Raw genomic sequence first — 16,221 nt, forward strand, 5'->3', positions numbered from 1 at the left:
TGCTTTGCAAATTAGGAATGTCATTGCAACAAAGAAAACAACACAAACAAGAAAAAATTCGCGCCTAATCGGTTCAAAATTCGCGGTCAATATATCTTCCAAATTTGGCAATCGATTGTCTAAGTTGTCCAATCACATAAGGCTATATCCAGTCCGGCTTCTCGTGCGCTGTTGGTTTGTTTTCTGCGCAGATATATCTCGCACATGTTTCTTTGTATCTGAAATGCCGTTGATTTGAGTTTTGGCTATTTTTCTTCGCGTCTATGATTGATCTTCGGCGTCGTTCGGCCGGAAGACGCAGGATGTGTTCCTGCCCACACCTGAAAGACTTTAAAAAAGCCGATGGGTTGAGAGTCTTTCGCAAAATTCACGCGCATTTCGTCTGTTGCGGTTCGCGTGAAGCAAGGAAGCGAAAGGTACAACACCAGTTGTAGATTTCCTTGATGGAGGTCCAGTGGTCTGAAACACTGCTAGCCTTATGATGATGTTGTTTTTATATTTTTCTTGACTAAAGGCCAGCTTGTGCCATTGTCACGAGTGTGGAACCTACTCCAGCCGTCTTCACTCTTGCCTTTTGTGCGTTTATTTCGGTTGCTACACCGGAAACCGGCACATTCACCTTCACGCGCAATCAACAGGCCATTCTCTAGGTACGGAAACCATCTACTTTCGTTTATACTTCTGTGTCTCCCTTGATCATCTATGAAATTTCCGTTTCACAATAATTTTGTTTTACTCCGATTTTTTAGCTTTGGATTTGACGCATGGTGCAGTCTACTGTTTCGTGTGCAAAGACAATGTATACGATCTGGATTTGGAGAAAATTTGCGTCGAACAGAGCGTCAGGGCCTGGAAGACGTTAGGTAGGATCATACAGTGTTGATCAGTGCAGAGAAAAAGTTTAATAGTTAAACTATTAATATAATGCATAAGGCAAATCATGAGGCGTTTACGCGCATTGTAAATATTAAATAGTTTCAAGCAGTTTATTTTGTGTCACATTATGCTGTTGCACGCAAATAAAGGAAATAAGTTAATTGTACAATTATACTGTTTAGGTTATAACGTACACATCATCTTTTATCTTTGGTAATTGTTTACTTGCTACATCTAATGTTAGAAGGGTAATAGTGGTTCATCATTTTTTGCTCCTAGCCTACATGTACATGTACTCATCGTTCTTTTTTCGTTTCCTAGAACCGGTATTTAATCCGATTGTTATATCAACGTTGTTGGACAAGCTGTTTGACTTGTCATCTGCTTACGTCCAGATTGTTAAGCTAGTGGCTACCATTTCTGCAAAGTGTTCTAATTTTAACCAAATGATTTTAATCTTATCTCTCTCTTTAATAACAGAGTGGCCGTTTTAATATTGATAAAGCTCTGATGACCTGCCCAGACATAAATCCTGAACAAATTAACGAATTCTCCGACAATAATATGCTGACTTTTGATAAGAAGGAGGAAAAAGTAAATATAATTGTCACCACTAGGTTTGAATAAATTCTTTTCTTAACTAAAATACAAATCAATTTGACAAATTGAGTTTTCTGTGGCTTTTCTTTTGAAAAAGCTCTCCTTTTTTCAACCTCCCTTCCCCAGGGGTGTAGCTGTAGAAATTTTTGGATCTGGGACCAGGCATCTTGTTGGGGAAAAAGGGTGAGTGCAAAGAAAGAGGCAAACCAACCAAGGGATAACGAGGAAAAGGGACACTGCTCTTTCCTCCTCCCCAGTCCCTTGTTCAGCTCTCTTCGCTCGCAGATTTTTTCCATCCAGTTAGTAGCCTTTCTTCCTCACCAAGGATCATCAGACCTGCCAACCTCTGATAAAGGAAGATCTGGAGACCCACAAAAAAAAATTGGGAGATTCTACAAAAAGGAGTGACCCTTTTTCCATGCGGAAAATTAACAGTTTCTTTAAATATTACCCTGCTTTAGTTGGGTCCCTCCTGTAACAAATTAGATATCGCTTTTTCTTTGATGACTTTAAGAGACCAGAGAATAGGTCATCACTGGGATGAAACTCGTAGCAAAGAGTCATTTCTTCCGGATAAGCTAACTTCATGGGTAAAATTTTACAAAGCACCATCCAGGCTTAAACAGGCACTATCATTCCCACGAAATTTGATCCCAATTGTCTCTAAAGTTGAGCCTCCATTAAGCGGCCACCTTTTAAGCAAGCACCCTCTATTAAGCAACCAGTATTCAAAGTTCCAAAACAATAATATTGTAGAAAAGAAGGAGGAACTCTTCAGTTTTAAATTTTGTTCTTCTCGACTCATGTTTTCCCACAACATTATTCTTAAAAACGTTTTTGATCACATTCTCTGTGAATATTAAATCCATAAAAAAACCCAACTTATATCCCAGTGCATTCTGGTAACAGTCCACACTTGGTTTAGGCAGGATAACCACAAGTTTCAAATGTTGTTTTCCTACTACATTATTTAAAAAAATTTAGTTGTACAAATTTTAAAAAATAAAAATAAACACTCATCACTAAATTTTTACCCAAGACTGATTCTAGTGATAGATTTACAGGGCTGTGCTCTAGCAGAGCCCGGTGGCCCCTGGCGCCTAACTTTTGCCCTCGGGCGACTAGAAAATCTCAGATTTTTCATACAAATCATATGCTGGGCACCCTAGATTTTACAGTTTCAGAGCACTGGGCTCCCTTCAATTTTCCTTAGAGCACAGCCTTGGGCGATTAAAACACCTGGGGTACTGGGGTACCATTTACAGGTGAAAACTGGAAATTTCCAGTTGGAAAATCAAATGGTTTGTGCCATTCCATTTGGGAAGCTTCTAAAAATAAGGGCTGTGATTTGAGGCGATGCAATTTTTCAGCTATTTTTAGTCTGCTCAGCTGGATATACTTTGTATGGGTTCTAGCTTTCTCCCACCATGTCAGATTTTGTGGTTTTATATTATACACAAGATTTCTACCCGGTTGGTTTGCGTAAATGGTAAGCACCCCAGCTAGTCAAACCTGCTGTATGGTGATTTTCTTTTAACCATAAGTTTTCCATGTTGTCCTCCAAGAGACATTTTTTCCAACAATATTTTTAAAACAGATTTTAATCTGCATTTTCTGCTTAAAATAGTAGATCTGACAAGTGATAACCAAGACACTTGTGTGACTTAAACTAGCCTTCAAACCCAGGCATAGTGTCAGCTTTTACAGATAAATAAATTACAAGAAGGTGATTGATTTGATTACTGTACTTGATTAACAAAATTTTCACCAGTTTATTAAACTGTATGCATTTACTGTTAAATCTCTCTGCAAAATACAAGGTTTTACTTTTAAGCAAATTAAGTCTCCTCTTGTACTAATTTTGTAATTTTGTTGTTAAAGCCACCAGTGACCAATCCATTATTTTTAAAACACCAGTGACTCGTAAAATGAGTTGTAAACTTAAATAAAATCTTTTACATGCACTTTTTCTGTCTTCACTGTTACTTTATGTGCAGACATCAAACACTCCATTGGCTGCTCATATTTAGTTAGTAGTTGGGCACTTACATGTATGTGCGTATTAATTAGGATACTTCTCTATGGCTACAATGTCGATATAAACCAACGAATTGGTACTTCCATTGGGGATGAGTGTGAAGTCTCTGTTCTGAAGACTATGTTCTGTTCTTATTCAAATAAAACTACATGTAATTTTCACATGGACAATTTTCCTGAGGGAGGGGGCGGGGGGTAACAACTGTATTGAAAATAATGGGGTTGCATTTCCATAAAGAATGGGGTCACACATATTTGGGACTTTAGGGGTAGGAAAATTCTGGTGAGTAGAGATTTAAAAATGGAAAGATTTACATTTAAAAAAGTGACAGAAAGTGACTAAGTTGGGGTCCCAAAAGTTACATTTTGCCCAGAGGTGATAGATGGGGGTCTGTAATTTCGCCACAGAACTGGGGTAGGGGTCAAGAGAGGCCAGCCGCATCATAGCCAAAATTGTCCCAATAACCCTCTTCCCTCCCTGGGAAGATCTTGTACCAGTATTTGGCTCCCGGCATTTTGAACGTAAGGGATTTTGAACTTGGAAATGCCCTACTTCTCAGGAAGAATTTCACATCATAGTTTGTATAAATAATACTTCTTGTACGTACACAGGAAAAGGCCGTGTTAAGTACATTCCTTGGGAACCAAACAAATCAGAGGTTCAACTTCTCAAAGAGAACAAAAAGAGAATCAAGGTGGAGAAGAATTCTTTTATAGGTGAGTAAAAAAATGTTTGTCAGTATTACAGACACCAGCTAAAGCATGTAACTGCCGTCAACCAGCTCATTGCCTTATGGATGGTAATAATGCTTAAGATCATTCGTGGTCTACCAAGCCACATTGACAATGGAGGTCAAAAGGCCAGCCGAGACCTATGTAGGTCTTACTAAGAAATCTTTCAAGACCAGATACACGAACCATAATTCTTTCAGAGACCCAAACAAGAGACTCAGAACAGAACTTTGCAAGTATATCTGGCATTTGAAAGACACTAAGAAAGAATTTAATGTAACTTGGTAGATTTTAAAGCAAGCAGTGCCTTTCAATCCCTCTTCAAACTGCCTCTGGGAAAAATATTTTATCATTTGCAACTAGACCCGATCTTGGGAGCTAGAACAAGTAAAATGAACTTGTTACCTTCTTACAGGCATGCGCACAAATTTCTCCTCATTGGCTTTATATCTGCTACAGTTGTCACACAATAGTTTCTGATTCAAATTCCAGAAATTCTGTGCGCGCATGTGTAGTATCAGAGTGTGCTGTAACAAACTTTTCATTTAGTAATTTTATCTGAGGGCCACATATGTTGTGCGGTACAAAACTAAATAGTAATAAAATGCCAAGTCGGATCAGATCACCTCGATAATGCTTTAGTCCTTGCATTGAGCGCTCTGCCAATAGGCATGCATGTATATTAACTGATAAAATATCTACATGTGTGCATAAAATTAGTCTTGTCTAAAAAAATTTGCACAGGTCAATTTTTTCTCTTTTCAGTATGCAAAACAAGGGGTTTTGAAATTCACACTAGAAAATACACATGCCCTCTCGTTAAAGGGCCTCTGTATTGTTTTGTGAAATTTGTGCAGACATGTGTCACTGGGATTCTGAAACCCTAATAGCTTACAACAGACCAGATTCAGCTGAATCTAGACTACACACAAAGAATTCCTACCCTATCTCAGAGACTATTTGCAAGAAACTCTAAAATACACTGTACTTGTAATAGTTCAATTTACTCTTGTCTTTTGAGTGATGTCCATTTTTTACTTTATTGCAGGTTTAAGAGGACTTACTAACCTTGGGAATACATGTTTCATGAACTGTATAGTCCAGGCTTTGACTCACACTCCATTACTGAGAGACTATTTCTTGTCTGATCAGCATGTCTGTACTGGAGAAAGAGATCAGTGTATTGTTTGTGAAGTCGGGTCCGTCTTCCAGGAGGTGAATAAAATTAATAGTATGATTATTAGAAAGTCAAGATTTTAGTTTTTTTGTATGAAGCTGTGGTATCAGTCCCCCCCCTCTCCCTGTATATCCCTCATGTAGTTTATGTGTAGTGGTAACTTGAAATTCTCCTTCTTAAGTCTGACCACTATCATATCCTCTTCAGTGTTGGTTGAATTGTAGCATTGCATTTACACTATTATTAACCTGTAGTGCTCAGTTTACCAAAAAATTGCATGTATGTTGTTATCAGATACTCTAGACTATATTAAACAATGAACATATGAATTTCATTTCTAATCTGAACCGTGGAATCGAGAAGTAATTGAAGAGAATATCATCACAGCAAAAAGAAGGCATGAGAAAATTCAGGCTCGATGGGATTCTAACCCTTGACCCCTGTGATACCGCTGCAGTGATCTAAATCTTTGCATGATTTAGATAGTCATAGAAAACATCAAATCAGTTGCAGTTTTGTGTTAGCAGACTACAACATACCTTGCATAAATGTTTTCGTCTTTCAGTTCTATTCGGGTCAAAAGAATCCACATACACCTTTTAAACTGCTTCATCTTGTTTGGACACATGCCCGCCATTTAGCTGGTTATGAACAGCAAGATGCACATGAGTTCTTTATTGCTGCCCTTGATGTACTTCATCAGTATTGCAAAGGTGCGTTGATAAAATAAATTATGTCAATATTTGTCAATTACAGGAACCTCTGTATTGATGAGTTTTAAAAATTTTAATGAGTGGAGACAGAGAAGTTGGATAATTCTGAAATTGGAAAACTTTTTAAAAACGTTTACAACTTCAGGGTGATTAAAAAAAGGAAAAATCAACTATACTTTATCAGGTATATTGACCACAGCAAAGTGACTTAAAGAAGGTGAAGGCGTTTTGAGGTTTAGCCAACACTGAGCTAAGTGACCGGTCGCTTGAAACACCGTCTTTGGAACTGGATCTTTATTGTGGCCAATACAAGTCAGTTGTGATAAACTCAAAAGTTTTTGTCTTACTCCTTCACCACAGTTTCGTTATGGTTCTGCTAATAATGTTATCCTCTAGACAATTTTCGCCAAATCTTGTTTTATGTTCTGATTCTCTTTAGAGGATGCCCCAAACAAGGAGATTTTGGTTCCTAATAATCCCAACAGATGTAACTGTATAATTGATAGAATATTCACTGGAGGTCTTCAATCAGATGTTACTTGTCAAACATGCAGGTAGTAAGGGTTTTTTTTCCATTCCTTTCCCATGTTGTTCAGGAGTTTAACTATCTACATGTACGACGGTGACGGCAGCATAAACATCAAACAAAAAGGGAATTCGCGCTGCGTCAAACTTCTTCGCTCTTACATTCCATCTTGTTCCATCCTCGGAGACCCAGGGGCAGATGGGGAGTGTGTGTGTGGGGGGGGGGGGGGGGGGGGGTGGAAGGGCGAGGGAAAGTCTAAACGGGCGGGGGGAAATAGCGCGAAGAAAAGTAAAGAACGGGCAGGTTTTTCGTTAGTTCAATAACTACGCAACAGTTCAATAATCAAACCAGTAGTTCAATGACCACACATTAGTTCATTGAGCGTAAACTGCATGTAGCTGCGGGAAAAATAGCCACAAATACGTTAGAGTTTTCTTAACAAACTAAATGTGATGATACTCATTTAACGACGATACAAGAAATTGAGAAATAGCTATGGTACTCTGTTATTAAGTTCTAGTGAGCTCGCTAATGTAAACGGGAACATAGACTGATGGTAATTTAAAAGTTATAATCTGCTCAGAAGTCTGCCATTCTCATCAGGGGCGCAGTGAACAGACCTGGAAAGAGAGTCAGCGCCGAAAAGGGAAAGCTTACCCGGTCCGGAGGACACTTCATATAATAAATAACCCGACAAAGCGCGCGATGAGAAAGCAGAAAACATAACGGTTAACAATGGATGAAACCTTGTTTTAGACGTTCTCTTTCCGCACGTTTTAAAATGTGGTACAACAGCTGGCCCTACGTGCCTTAGTCGACTAATACAAGTCCATATTTAATGAATAGATAGAGTCTAATCGTACCTCATAAGTCCAGAATTTTCCAACTTCTCCGCCTGTTTTAACTTGAAAGTCAGCTGCTCTGTTTCCTGTCCACATCCAAAAGGTTTGAACCAAGGATGACGTCGGCACGTAACAGATTAAAACTACACAGGAGATGCTTTGGAACGGTAGCAACAGTTTTCTTTTCAAAAGATGCACACAAAACTCAAAAAACAAAAAAATAATGAAAACTGGGCTCTTCACCCCGTTCTTTACTTTTATTTGCGCCATTTTTTTCCGCCCGCTTAGACTTTCCTTCACCCCCACCATCTGCCCCAGTGTCTCGACTCTCCGATGATGATCTCGTTCAATTTGTCAAATGTTAGCGAATTTTTCTCGAGTTGAATTCCAAAAGCCATTCTAAGTTCAGAAAAAGAAAATTTCGGTCATTTGTGATGTTCACGTCCTTCATAAAACGTGGAATTAGGACATTTCACGTCGTAGTCGCAAAAGAGGTACCAAAAGGGCGTGCTTCACGTTCAAAGTTGTGTTTTTTTTTTCACTGATCTATACCTATTGCAATAACCTATTGCTTTTTTGCCGTTCTCGTTGCCGTCGCCGCAGTCGTTGCTAAAGCTTCCTAATAGGCAGTTGGCCCCCGTCCACAACTGTCGTTTTTATTGGAAAAAATGATTTTTTATCCCGTCTACACATAACCGATGAGAACACTCACCGAAAACCTCAGCTAACCTTTTATAAACGCTCTCGAGCCAGAGAGTAATTCCGTAAGTTTTTCATGAAAACGAAATGATCTATGCTCAATCTAGAAAAATTACCGTAACTGAAACGTGATGACGATAGTTTTTTGGAAGAGATAGAAAAATATTCGTTTTTAATGAAAAACGATACGTTTGGACTCTGTTCAAGATACAATGACGGTGTCAGTAGCTAAAACATCGCCAGTAATGTGACTTGGTGTTCATGCAAATTTCATCATGATTATTTCAATCCGCTTGGTTTGTCAGAACGAGATTCTTAGGGTGTGTATTCAAGTTTAAAACGGAGAAAGGCTAATTCGTGAAATTATGGAATTTCTCGTTGTATAGTTGTACTGGGACGGTGAAGAAATGTAGCAAAAAGTGTGAGTAAAGGCAGAGTTGATGCTTTTCAAAAATTGTAAATTGTGTAAACAAGGACCAACGTGACAAAACAGAAGTAACGCATCCAAATGGAGGATATTAATGAGCAAAAATTGCAAGGCTGAGTTAACAGTGCAGGAACTCATTAGTTATTATTGGCAATATTTCGAAAGGCACTGTGAACTCGTTCTTCAAGGTCTTACAAATGCCCACATGTGGGTAAAAGCAAGCAGTTGCTGTTTTTCTTTAAGCCTATTGTCTTTTTGAGTTTTTCGTTTCTGTCGTGGCTTCTTAAAGGTCCTACTGTAAGAGGAACGTGAGAATTAGGAAGTCTTAAAATGGCATGCGATTCTTTTATAGGAGTGTGTCTACGACTATTGATCCTTTCTGGGATATCTCTTTGGATCTTGGTAATGTTGATCATAGTAATGGAAATGGCAAAAGCAGTTCAGGAGCCTCAGCTGCTTCTACTCCTGAGCCAACGATACCAGGTAAAGAGCTGCTCAATAGGCAACAAGTATGAGGATTAACAATATACTAACGCAGATTTAGAATGTTAAACTGAAGTTATTTATTTCAGTTGTTTGTCGTCTCCCAGTGCTCTCCAGTATATTGGTTTTGTTCCACTTTAATGACTAACGGCAAAGGTGCCTATTTTTCGAGTGAAATAGGCTTTTTCGAACAGACTGGTCGAGCTGGAAATAGGCTTTTTCGAACAGATTGGTCGAGCTGGAAACAGGCTTTTTCGAACAGACTGGTCGAGCTGGAAATAGGCTTTTTCGAACAGACTGGTCTAGGTGGACATTCCTAACCAATAATGTTAAACATCCTGGGTTTCACATACACTGCAAGCAGTATCTTTCTTTGTTAAGATTTAGTGGGAAACTGCACGCGCGCGCGAGTCCGGCCTCTCCCGTCTTGTGCCTTCAGCACGCGTGTGGTCATTTCATGTCTCTGTGTTTCGCTTGACGGACCTAAGAAAAAAGAGAGACTGCTCGTAGTCTGGGTTCCACACTGTAGGCGTGACTATACTCTCGGACTGTTGTGCGTTTTATTTTTCTTCCATTGAAGCTAAAATAAAAAATAGAAATATGTGTTTGTTAATTGACTGTTTTTTTTTCTTTCTCGTTGTGCAGAGGAAATTGGTCAGTCTCAGCTTACAGAAGACAGTAGCCACCATGATGAAAGCTTCGTTCCCAAGTCACTTGTAGATTGTTTAAGAAGGTAGAAAAATAATCTTTAATGTTTTGTTTCTTCATCTTGTTTTTAAAGCTAATTTTATTTTTGATTTTCCCAATGTGTATACAGTAGCTCTTGCGAAAACCCGCTGAAAAATCTTTGGAAAATAAAATAAGGAAAGAATTAAAATAATTAAAGAAATGAAACTTGGCATTGTGGATGCAAACGATTATTTTGTAAGAGCTGTTTTTTCATACAGTGGATTTTTACTGCCTTATTGCAGTGTCATGGACATTTTAATGACAAGCTCTTTTCAGAAAGCTCCGCCAGGTTAAGTTAGCTGCCCCTTTGCATCACCACTGCATTGTTGTCATAAATAGAAATACATAGATACATTGCACACTTTGATGTTTTTATTAGATTTACAAGGCCCGAGAGACTAGGAAGCGAAGCAAAGATAAAATGTAGTCAATGTCAGACATATCAGGTAAGAGCCGTTTTTTATTAAATTTGCGTTGAAATTGTTACATTTTTATCAGTGCGGTATGAACAGATTTTCAATGAGTGCTGTTTAGGTTTGATCTTAGATAGTGGTATTACATTTTGAAGTAATTTAACACACATAGCTTCGAGAAAATGGACGCTCTCACGATTTAATAAGGAACAATTGTTGCCATTGATATATGGCTCAACAAGGTCTCACAACGTTCTGACATGTTGGTCCAACATTGTCCAACAAAATCCAACATGGGCCAATATATTGTTCAAACCATCTTATGCAATATTAGTTTATGATTTTGTAGAAAAAAGAGGGATCTTGTTGAACGGGATTCTAAGTGTCGTTTCTTGTTTGTAGGAATCTACCAAGCAATTAACTATGAAAAAGTTACCTATTGTAGTATGTTTTCATTTTAAGGTAAGCCGTACCCGTATTTCTCATGTCGGATTTATTTTTGGGCAGCCTGTGACAGTACTTAATTAAGTTCTAAGAATTGTGTATGTCGAAAAAGGACAAAATGGTGGCCTCATGACAAAGAAGGCGTTGCGTGTCCCGTCCCCCTGCGATGGGGACGATCATTTGATTTTCAAGGGTAGGGGGGTTGTCATTTCAGATACAAACAAATAGACTTAGAACGCAAACAAAATTCTGGCATTAACTTATATTTATTTATTTGTCCTATCTAAACTTCAAAGTCATTCGTAGTTCGGCTTCAGTGGCCACAAAAAAATAAAATTAAAAAGTAATGTGACTATAAGTACAAATTTAAGCTTCAGCTTTTGGGCCGTATATTATACCACTGCATCGCGCAGCTGGCAGCTCAATGAACCCCCATTATAGGGGATTTGTTTAGTTTAGAGTTTCCCTGTTTCTACACCCTCCGAAAGATCCGCCAGCTTTCCTCCTCGCATAGAATAACGCCTGATTGGAGGTAAATGTGAGCTAAATAACAATTTCAATCGTTCTGGGTGTTTTATCTTTCAGCGTTTTGAACACTCGAAGAAATCTAAGAAAATATCTACGTACATTCCCTTTCCCCAACAATTAGATATGGCACCTTTTACCGCGTCAAGGTATGTTATTCCTCCAGAGTTTTTGTGTTCAGAGCGAAAATTATGTAAATGAGATGTTTTACGTTTCCTCTGACAAAGGCTATGTTCACACGACCGCATAAGGAACAGGAATGGAAAAAGTCGTTCACATACATCGAACATCGTTTCGGAGCGGTTTTAAGAGAGTGTTTGGCGAACTAAATCCCAGACCTCACTCTTGAATATTTACTTCCCCCTCAGTGGATTCCAGTCTTTGCTCTTATTTATCCACTTCCCGTACGGTCCGAATACCTCTTTACATTGTACTGACCAAAGTGAGACCACGAACCTATCCGATAAGTGACGCTCCTTTTTCGAGATCGGCGCGATGCGCAGGGCAGCTTCGCCCCGTTACAGAGACAGCGCCGAAATCACCGTTCTTATGTATGAACAGAAGCCCTATACGGTATGATTTCCGTGCGGACACGAAAAGCTGTCCGGTATAGTATGCACACCTATCCGATATGCAACTCTCCACTATAGAGATCGGTGCGGCGTAGCTTCGCTCCGTTACAGAAATCGCGCCGAACTCACCGTTTTTATGTGTGAACAGAAGCCCTATCCAGTATGGTTTTTGTGCCTGCGCAAAATCTATCCGGTATAGTGTGAACACTTATCCCAGATGTGACTCTCCGGTTTAGAGATAACGCGGGGCAGCTTCGCTCCCTTGCAGAAATCGCGTCAAAATCACCGTTTTTATGTGTGAACAGAAGCCCTATACGGTATGGTTTTTGTGCCTGCGCAAAATCTATCCTGTATAGTGTGAACACTTATCCCATATTTGACTCTCCAGTTTAGAGATAACGCGGGGCAGCTTCGCTCCCTGCAGAAATCGCGTCAAAATCACCGTTTTTATGTGTGAACAGAAGCCCTATCCAGTATGGTTTTTGTGCCTGCGCAAAATCTATCCGGTATAGTGTGAACACTTATCCCATATTTGACTCTCCAGTTTAGAGATAACGCGGGGCAGCTTCGCTCCGTTACAGAAATCGCGCCGAAATCATCGTTCTTATATGTGAACAGAAGCCCTATCCGGTATGGTTTTCGAGCCAAAGCAAGAGCTATCCGGTATAGTGTGACCTCTTGAAGTCGATGATATGACGAAGCATTCTGTATCAATTCTGTACTGTTTTACGGCGTGAGTGGAGCGCCTTGAGAAGCTTCAATCAATTTCACAGCCAGCGAAGGCAGGAAAAGGGATCATGCGTTGTCCCATATTTCTGCAATGTCTCCATGCAGTTCACTAATCATGACTGTCATTTATATACATGAGTCACCTTTGTCAAAAACGCCCCTAATTAACAAAGTCGCTATAAGAAGGCAATAGTTTCTTTTTCGGAGTACGTCAAACAAATGATTACGACAAACAATGCCATAACACCAGTGGCTTTTCTATTACCATGAATAATCTTTTGTTTTTTGTTTTTTGTTTTTTGTTTTTTTCATTTTTAGGTTGAACGGTAATGGTGCTAATGATCACAGTCAGTCTACGCTATCATGTGATTCCAAGTAAGTTGTTGTCCCAGGTCTTAAATAGTTTTTTTTAAGGTCGACTATCTGCCTAGACAAACATAGCCGTCGGAACTGACGGTATGCCGTCTGTAATGGCCAATTAGAGGTTCCACGTGAGACAGAGTCGGTGATATGTTGAGTTAAACTGTGAGACATTTTGAACCAGTTTCCTGTGCAACCTCGCATTAGCCAATATTAGGAGCGATAGAGACCCAAAACATTCCCATGGTGCCAGTTGACACAACACTGACTCATTCTCACGTGCAATGCACCATTTTCACAATGTCGTAATACATCATGTTTACCGCTCAAAATTTTCTCAAAATATTTTTTTTCTGTAAAAATCACTGAAAATCACAACAGAGGTACCTTTCTTATCAATGGATTGGTGTTTTTGTTTGTTCTTCCAGATACACATTATTCGCGGTAGTAAATCACAGTGGTACACTGGAAGTCGGTCATTACACATGCTTCATTCGCCAACAACAGCAGGTTTGAAACTAATGAGTTCCTTCGTACCGGAAGTGGGTAGAGCGACCAACTAGTATCTGAAAGGTTTTGGGTTCAAATTCTGTTTGGGACTCAGTTTTTTTAATTTGTCTAACGATTTCGATAACGCCATTCTCATTTTTTTACCAAGTTTACCATCTACCATCTTTCACTCTTCATCGCTACACAGCGTGTATTCAGTAACCACTGCTTGTCTCAGCTGCAGCATGCAAGACACCGTCACTTATAAACCTAATAAATGCTGTATTTTACCTTTCTTAGTCCCAAGACCTCAAAATTTAAGCCCCACCGTCAGTGCGTTTCGGATTGGTCTCGTGCTGAGGGGAAGAAGTGGCCCTTTGTCTCGGTTCAATACTTCTCCAAAAAATAACAAATGTGCGGGCCTGGAAAGCCGTATAGGAGCTAGGCGAAAAACATACAAAAAATTGTCGTGAATGTCGTTGTAGTTACAGCACTCAATCAGTATTGAGGTATATCTTGGGTTTATATTTCATTAGATCTCAAATATATGTCCTTTGTCGTACGCTTCCGAGATCATCTGTCCAATTTTGTATTTTTGTATTTCGATTTCATTTCAAATTCCAAAATAACTGTCAACTCCACACTGATTTTCTAAACATTTTTGTGCATTGCGTTCCTCAGTGGTTCAAATGCGATGATGCTTGGATAACTAAAGCAACCTTGGATGACGTTCTTCAAAGTGAAGGGTGAGTTTTGACAGCGATCTTAAAATATGATGGATATGAGAAGTCATCAAGGAAAGGATAGTTTCGAGAAAGGAAATTTGATTTTAACAAGTCTGTATTAAATGCCCCGGAGACCTGTACGGCAAGTTCTTTTCTTGTTGCACATTGTTTTAGCTGCATAGGGAAAAACAATCGATTTTTTTGTTATAGGTGCTGGTTTTAGGTCATTTTGCACAATTCAAACCATCTGTCCACTTCGTTGTGTTTGTTAGTTGCTGATGCGGTTTGCTGGTCACGTGATCAATCTCATTTGACACCGGGGTATGGAATTGTTAAGTAGAATTGATCACTCTAGTACAACGAACAAGACAAGGTTATACTTTTTAGTACAAGTCACTTTTGTGGTTGCAAAAAATGATAACAGTATGGAAGTGGAGACTGCATGCTGTCAGCTTTAAAGCTTAAAACTACTCTCTTGAGGAAACCGTAAGCACCAAGAGCCTGTTTTTTTGTTGTTGTTGTTTATTTTCTAATATTATTTTTTACTACCGTTCCATTTCAGATATCTACTGTTTTATCACAAGAAAATCCTAGAGTACGAATAATTAAAGAAACTGATTAATTAGGTGTTCTAAGATAAGTAGCTTTCTTTATACAGGTAGTGAAATTTTTGTCTCCAAAGCAACCAAAGCGCGGGAAAAGTTGCGCTTACCCTAACCCGAATGACGTAGGTCTCGCTTCTGACTGGTTAAAAAATCACGCTAACTTTTATTGGTCAGATTTTTGTACCCAGTTACAAAATTTAGCAAGCGCAAGAAGACGAAACAATTTATTACTTAGAGGTCAGTCTAGTCAGTACTATTTCTAGTACCGATCTCATTTGAAACGATAAATGTTCACCCTTTGAACAAATCCTTTTCTATCCATTTTTGTGAAATTTGCACACGCCAACGAGATCTTATGGTCGATGTAGTATGAATTTATGATGAAATGATCGTTCTAAAGCCGTAGTCACCTTGTAAAGTTTGATCAATCACAGCTGAGAACGATAAACAGTAGCCAATCATAACTCAAACAAAAACGCACAACAGGTTTCAAGCACGGAAAAAAGGCATCCTTCTCTCAAGAGGGCGAATTCTGTTAAGTGTTATTGAGAAGTACTTCTTTAACATAGAACCTCACTGCTCAGTTTTTAAACAAGCAACAATCTAACCTCTGTCGGCAAACATGGCTCAAAATAGCTTTTCGGAGGACAAAATGTTTTCTTTAAATTTTTTGAAATAGATGCGAGGTGATATCGGACTTGTGTTTGTTTTTGATTGATGAAATTAATGGCTCTTATTTTTTTTACCATCTCTACTACCCAAAAATAGTTGAAGGAAAAATTAAAAAAAAAAAAGGAACTAATGATAATTTTGTACATTTTTGCTAAATCAAAGCATATAAAACAATAAACGATAAAGGTTTAAAGATCTTTCGTTTGAAGGGCTTTGCTATAGTTTAACCTTGAATGTTCTAAAAATTAAATCACGTTATTCAGTTAGCTATTCCTGTTTCTTATCGAGAAAAGCTGAAGTAAACCTTATTTCCTGTCTTCTTCCTTTCCAAAACTTTCTAAAAGAAAGACAGTTAATTATAGTTTTTTAATTTTTGGCCACCGCAAAACCAGGCTTGACAATGACAATAAAAAGGAACAATTTTGTGCCAAGAATGGGGTAAATTATGTGAACGTCTATGACATGTTCTTTATGTGCTATAAATCTTTGTGTAAGTTAGTTTTGTAAGTAACTTAACTTGGTTCGTAGTACAAAGTCGTTAATAAGCAAAGATTTGTTGTACCATTTGCTATAAATATGAACTATACGAAGAAGAGTATTTATTTGTAATTTTTTTCTAAAGCTAGTATTTCGGCGCCTACGACATGTTTTAAAATAAATTATTCCTTTGCATAATTTTGGTTTGTTTGATTTATTGACATTCGCCTCTCCTGGGAAATTCAGCTAGGGTTGTGGGCACTCATTACTTGGAAATCTTTCGGAATAACATGTACACTATCATGATAGCCCACTGGCAGCAAGTTTACTGATTACCACGTCAAAAAGCTTATGCAGGAATCGAAAGTC

At 38.6% G+C, this 16,221-nt stretch overlaps 1 protein-coding gene across 1 annotated transcript; it reads left to right on the forward strand.

The window, feature by feature from the left end:
* The first annotated feature begins 9 nt into the window (after nucleotides 1–9).
* On the forward strand, nucleotides 10–16,050 carry LOC140940974 (ubiquitin carboxyl-terminal hydrolase 22-like). Its single transcript, XM_073389932.1, has 16 exons — nucleotides 10–416; nucleotides 515–650; nucleotides 750–863; nucleotides 4,126–4,230; nucleotides 5,294–5,460; nucleotides 5,988–6,135; nucleotides 6,575–6,689; nucleotides 8,982–9,112; nucleotides 9,758–9,845; nucleotides 10,221–10,287; nucleotides 10,657–10,716; nucleotides 11,284–11,372; nucleotides 12,843–12,899; nucleotides 13,313–13,394; nucleotides 14,055–14,119; nucleotides 14,661–16,050. The coding sequence occupies exons 1-16, from the start codon at nucleotides 264–266 to the stop codon at nucleotides 14,701–14,703; spliced, it is 1,620 nt and encodes a 539-aa protein (XP_073246033.1). The 5' UTR covers nucleotides 10–263; the 3' UTR covers nucleotides 14,704–16,050.
* The last annotated feature ends 171 nt before the right edge of the window (nucleotides 16,051–16,221 follow it).

Source organism: Porites lutea, chromosome 6 (assembly GCF_958299795.1).
Source record: "Porites lutea chromosome 6, jaPorLute2.1, whole genome shotgun sequence".
Classification (NCBI taxonomy): Eukaryota; Metazoa; Cnidaria; class Anthozoa; order Scleractinia; family Poritidae; genus Porites; species Porites lutea.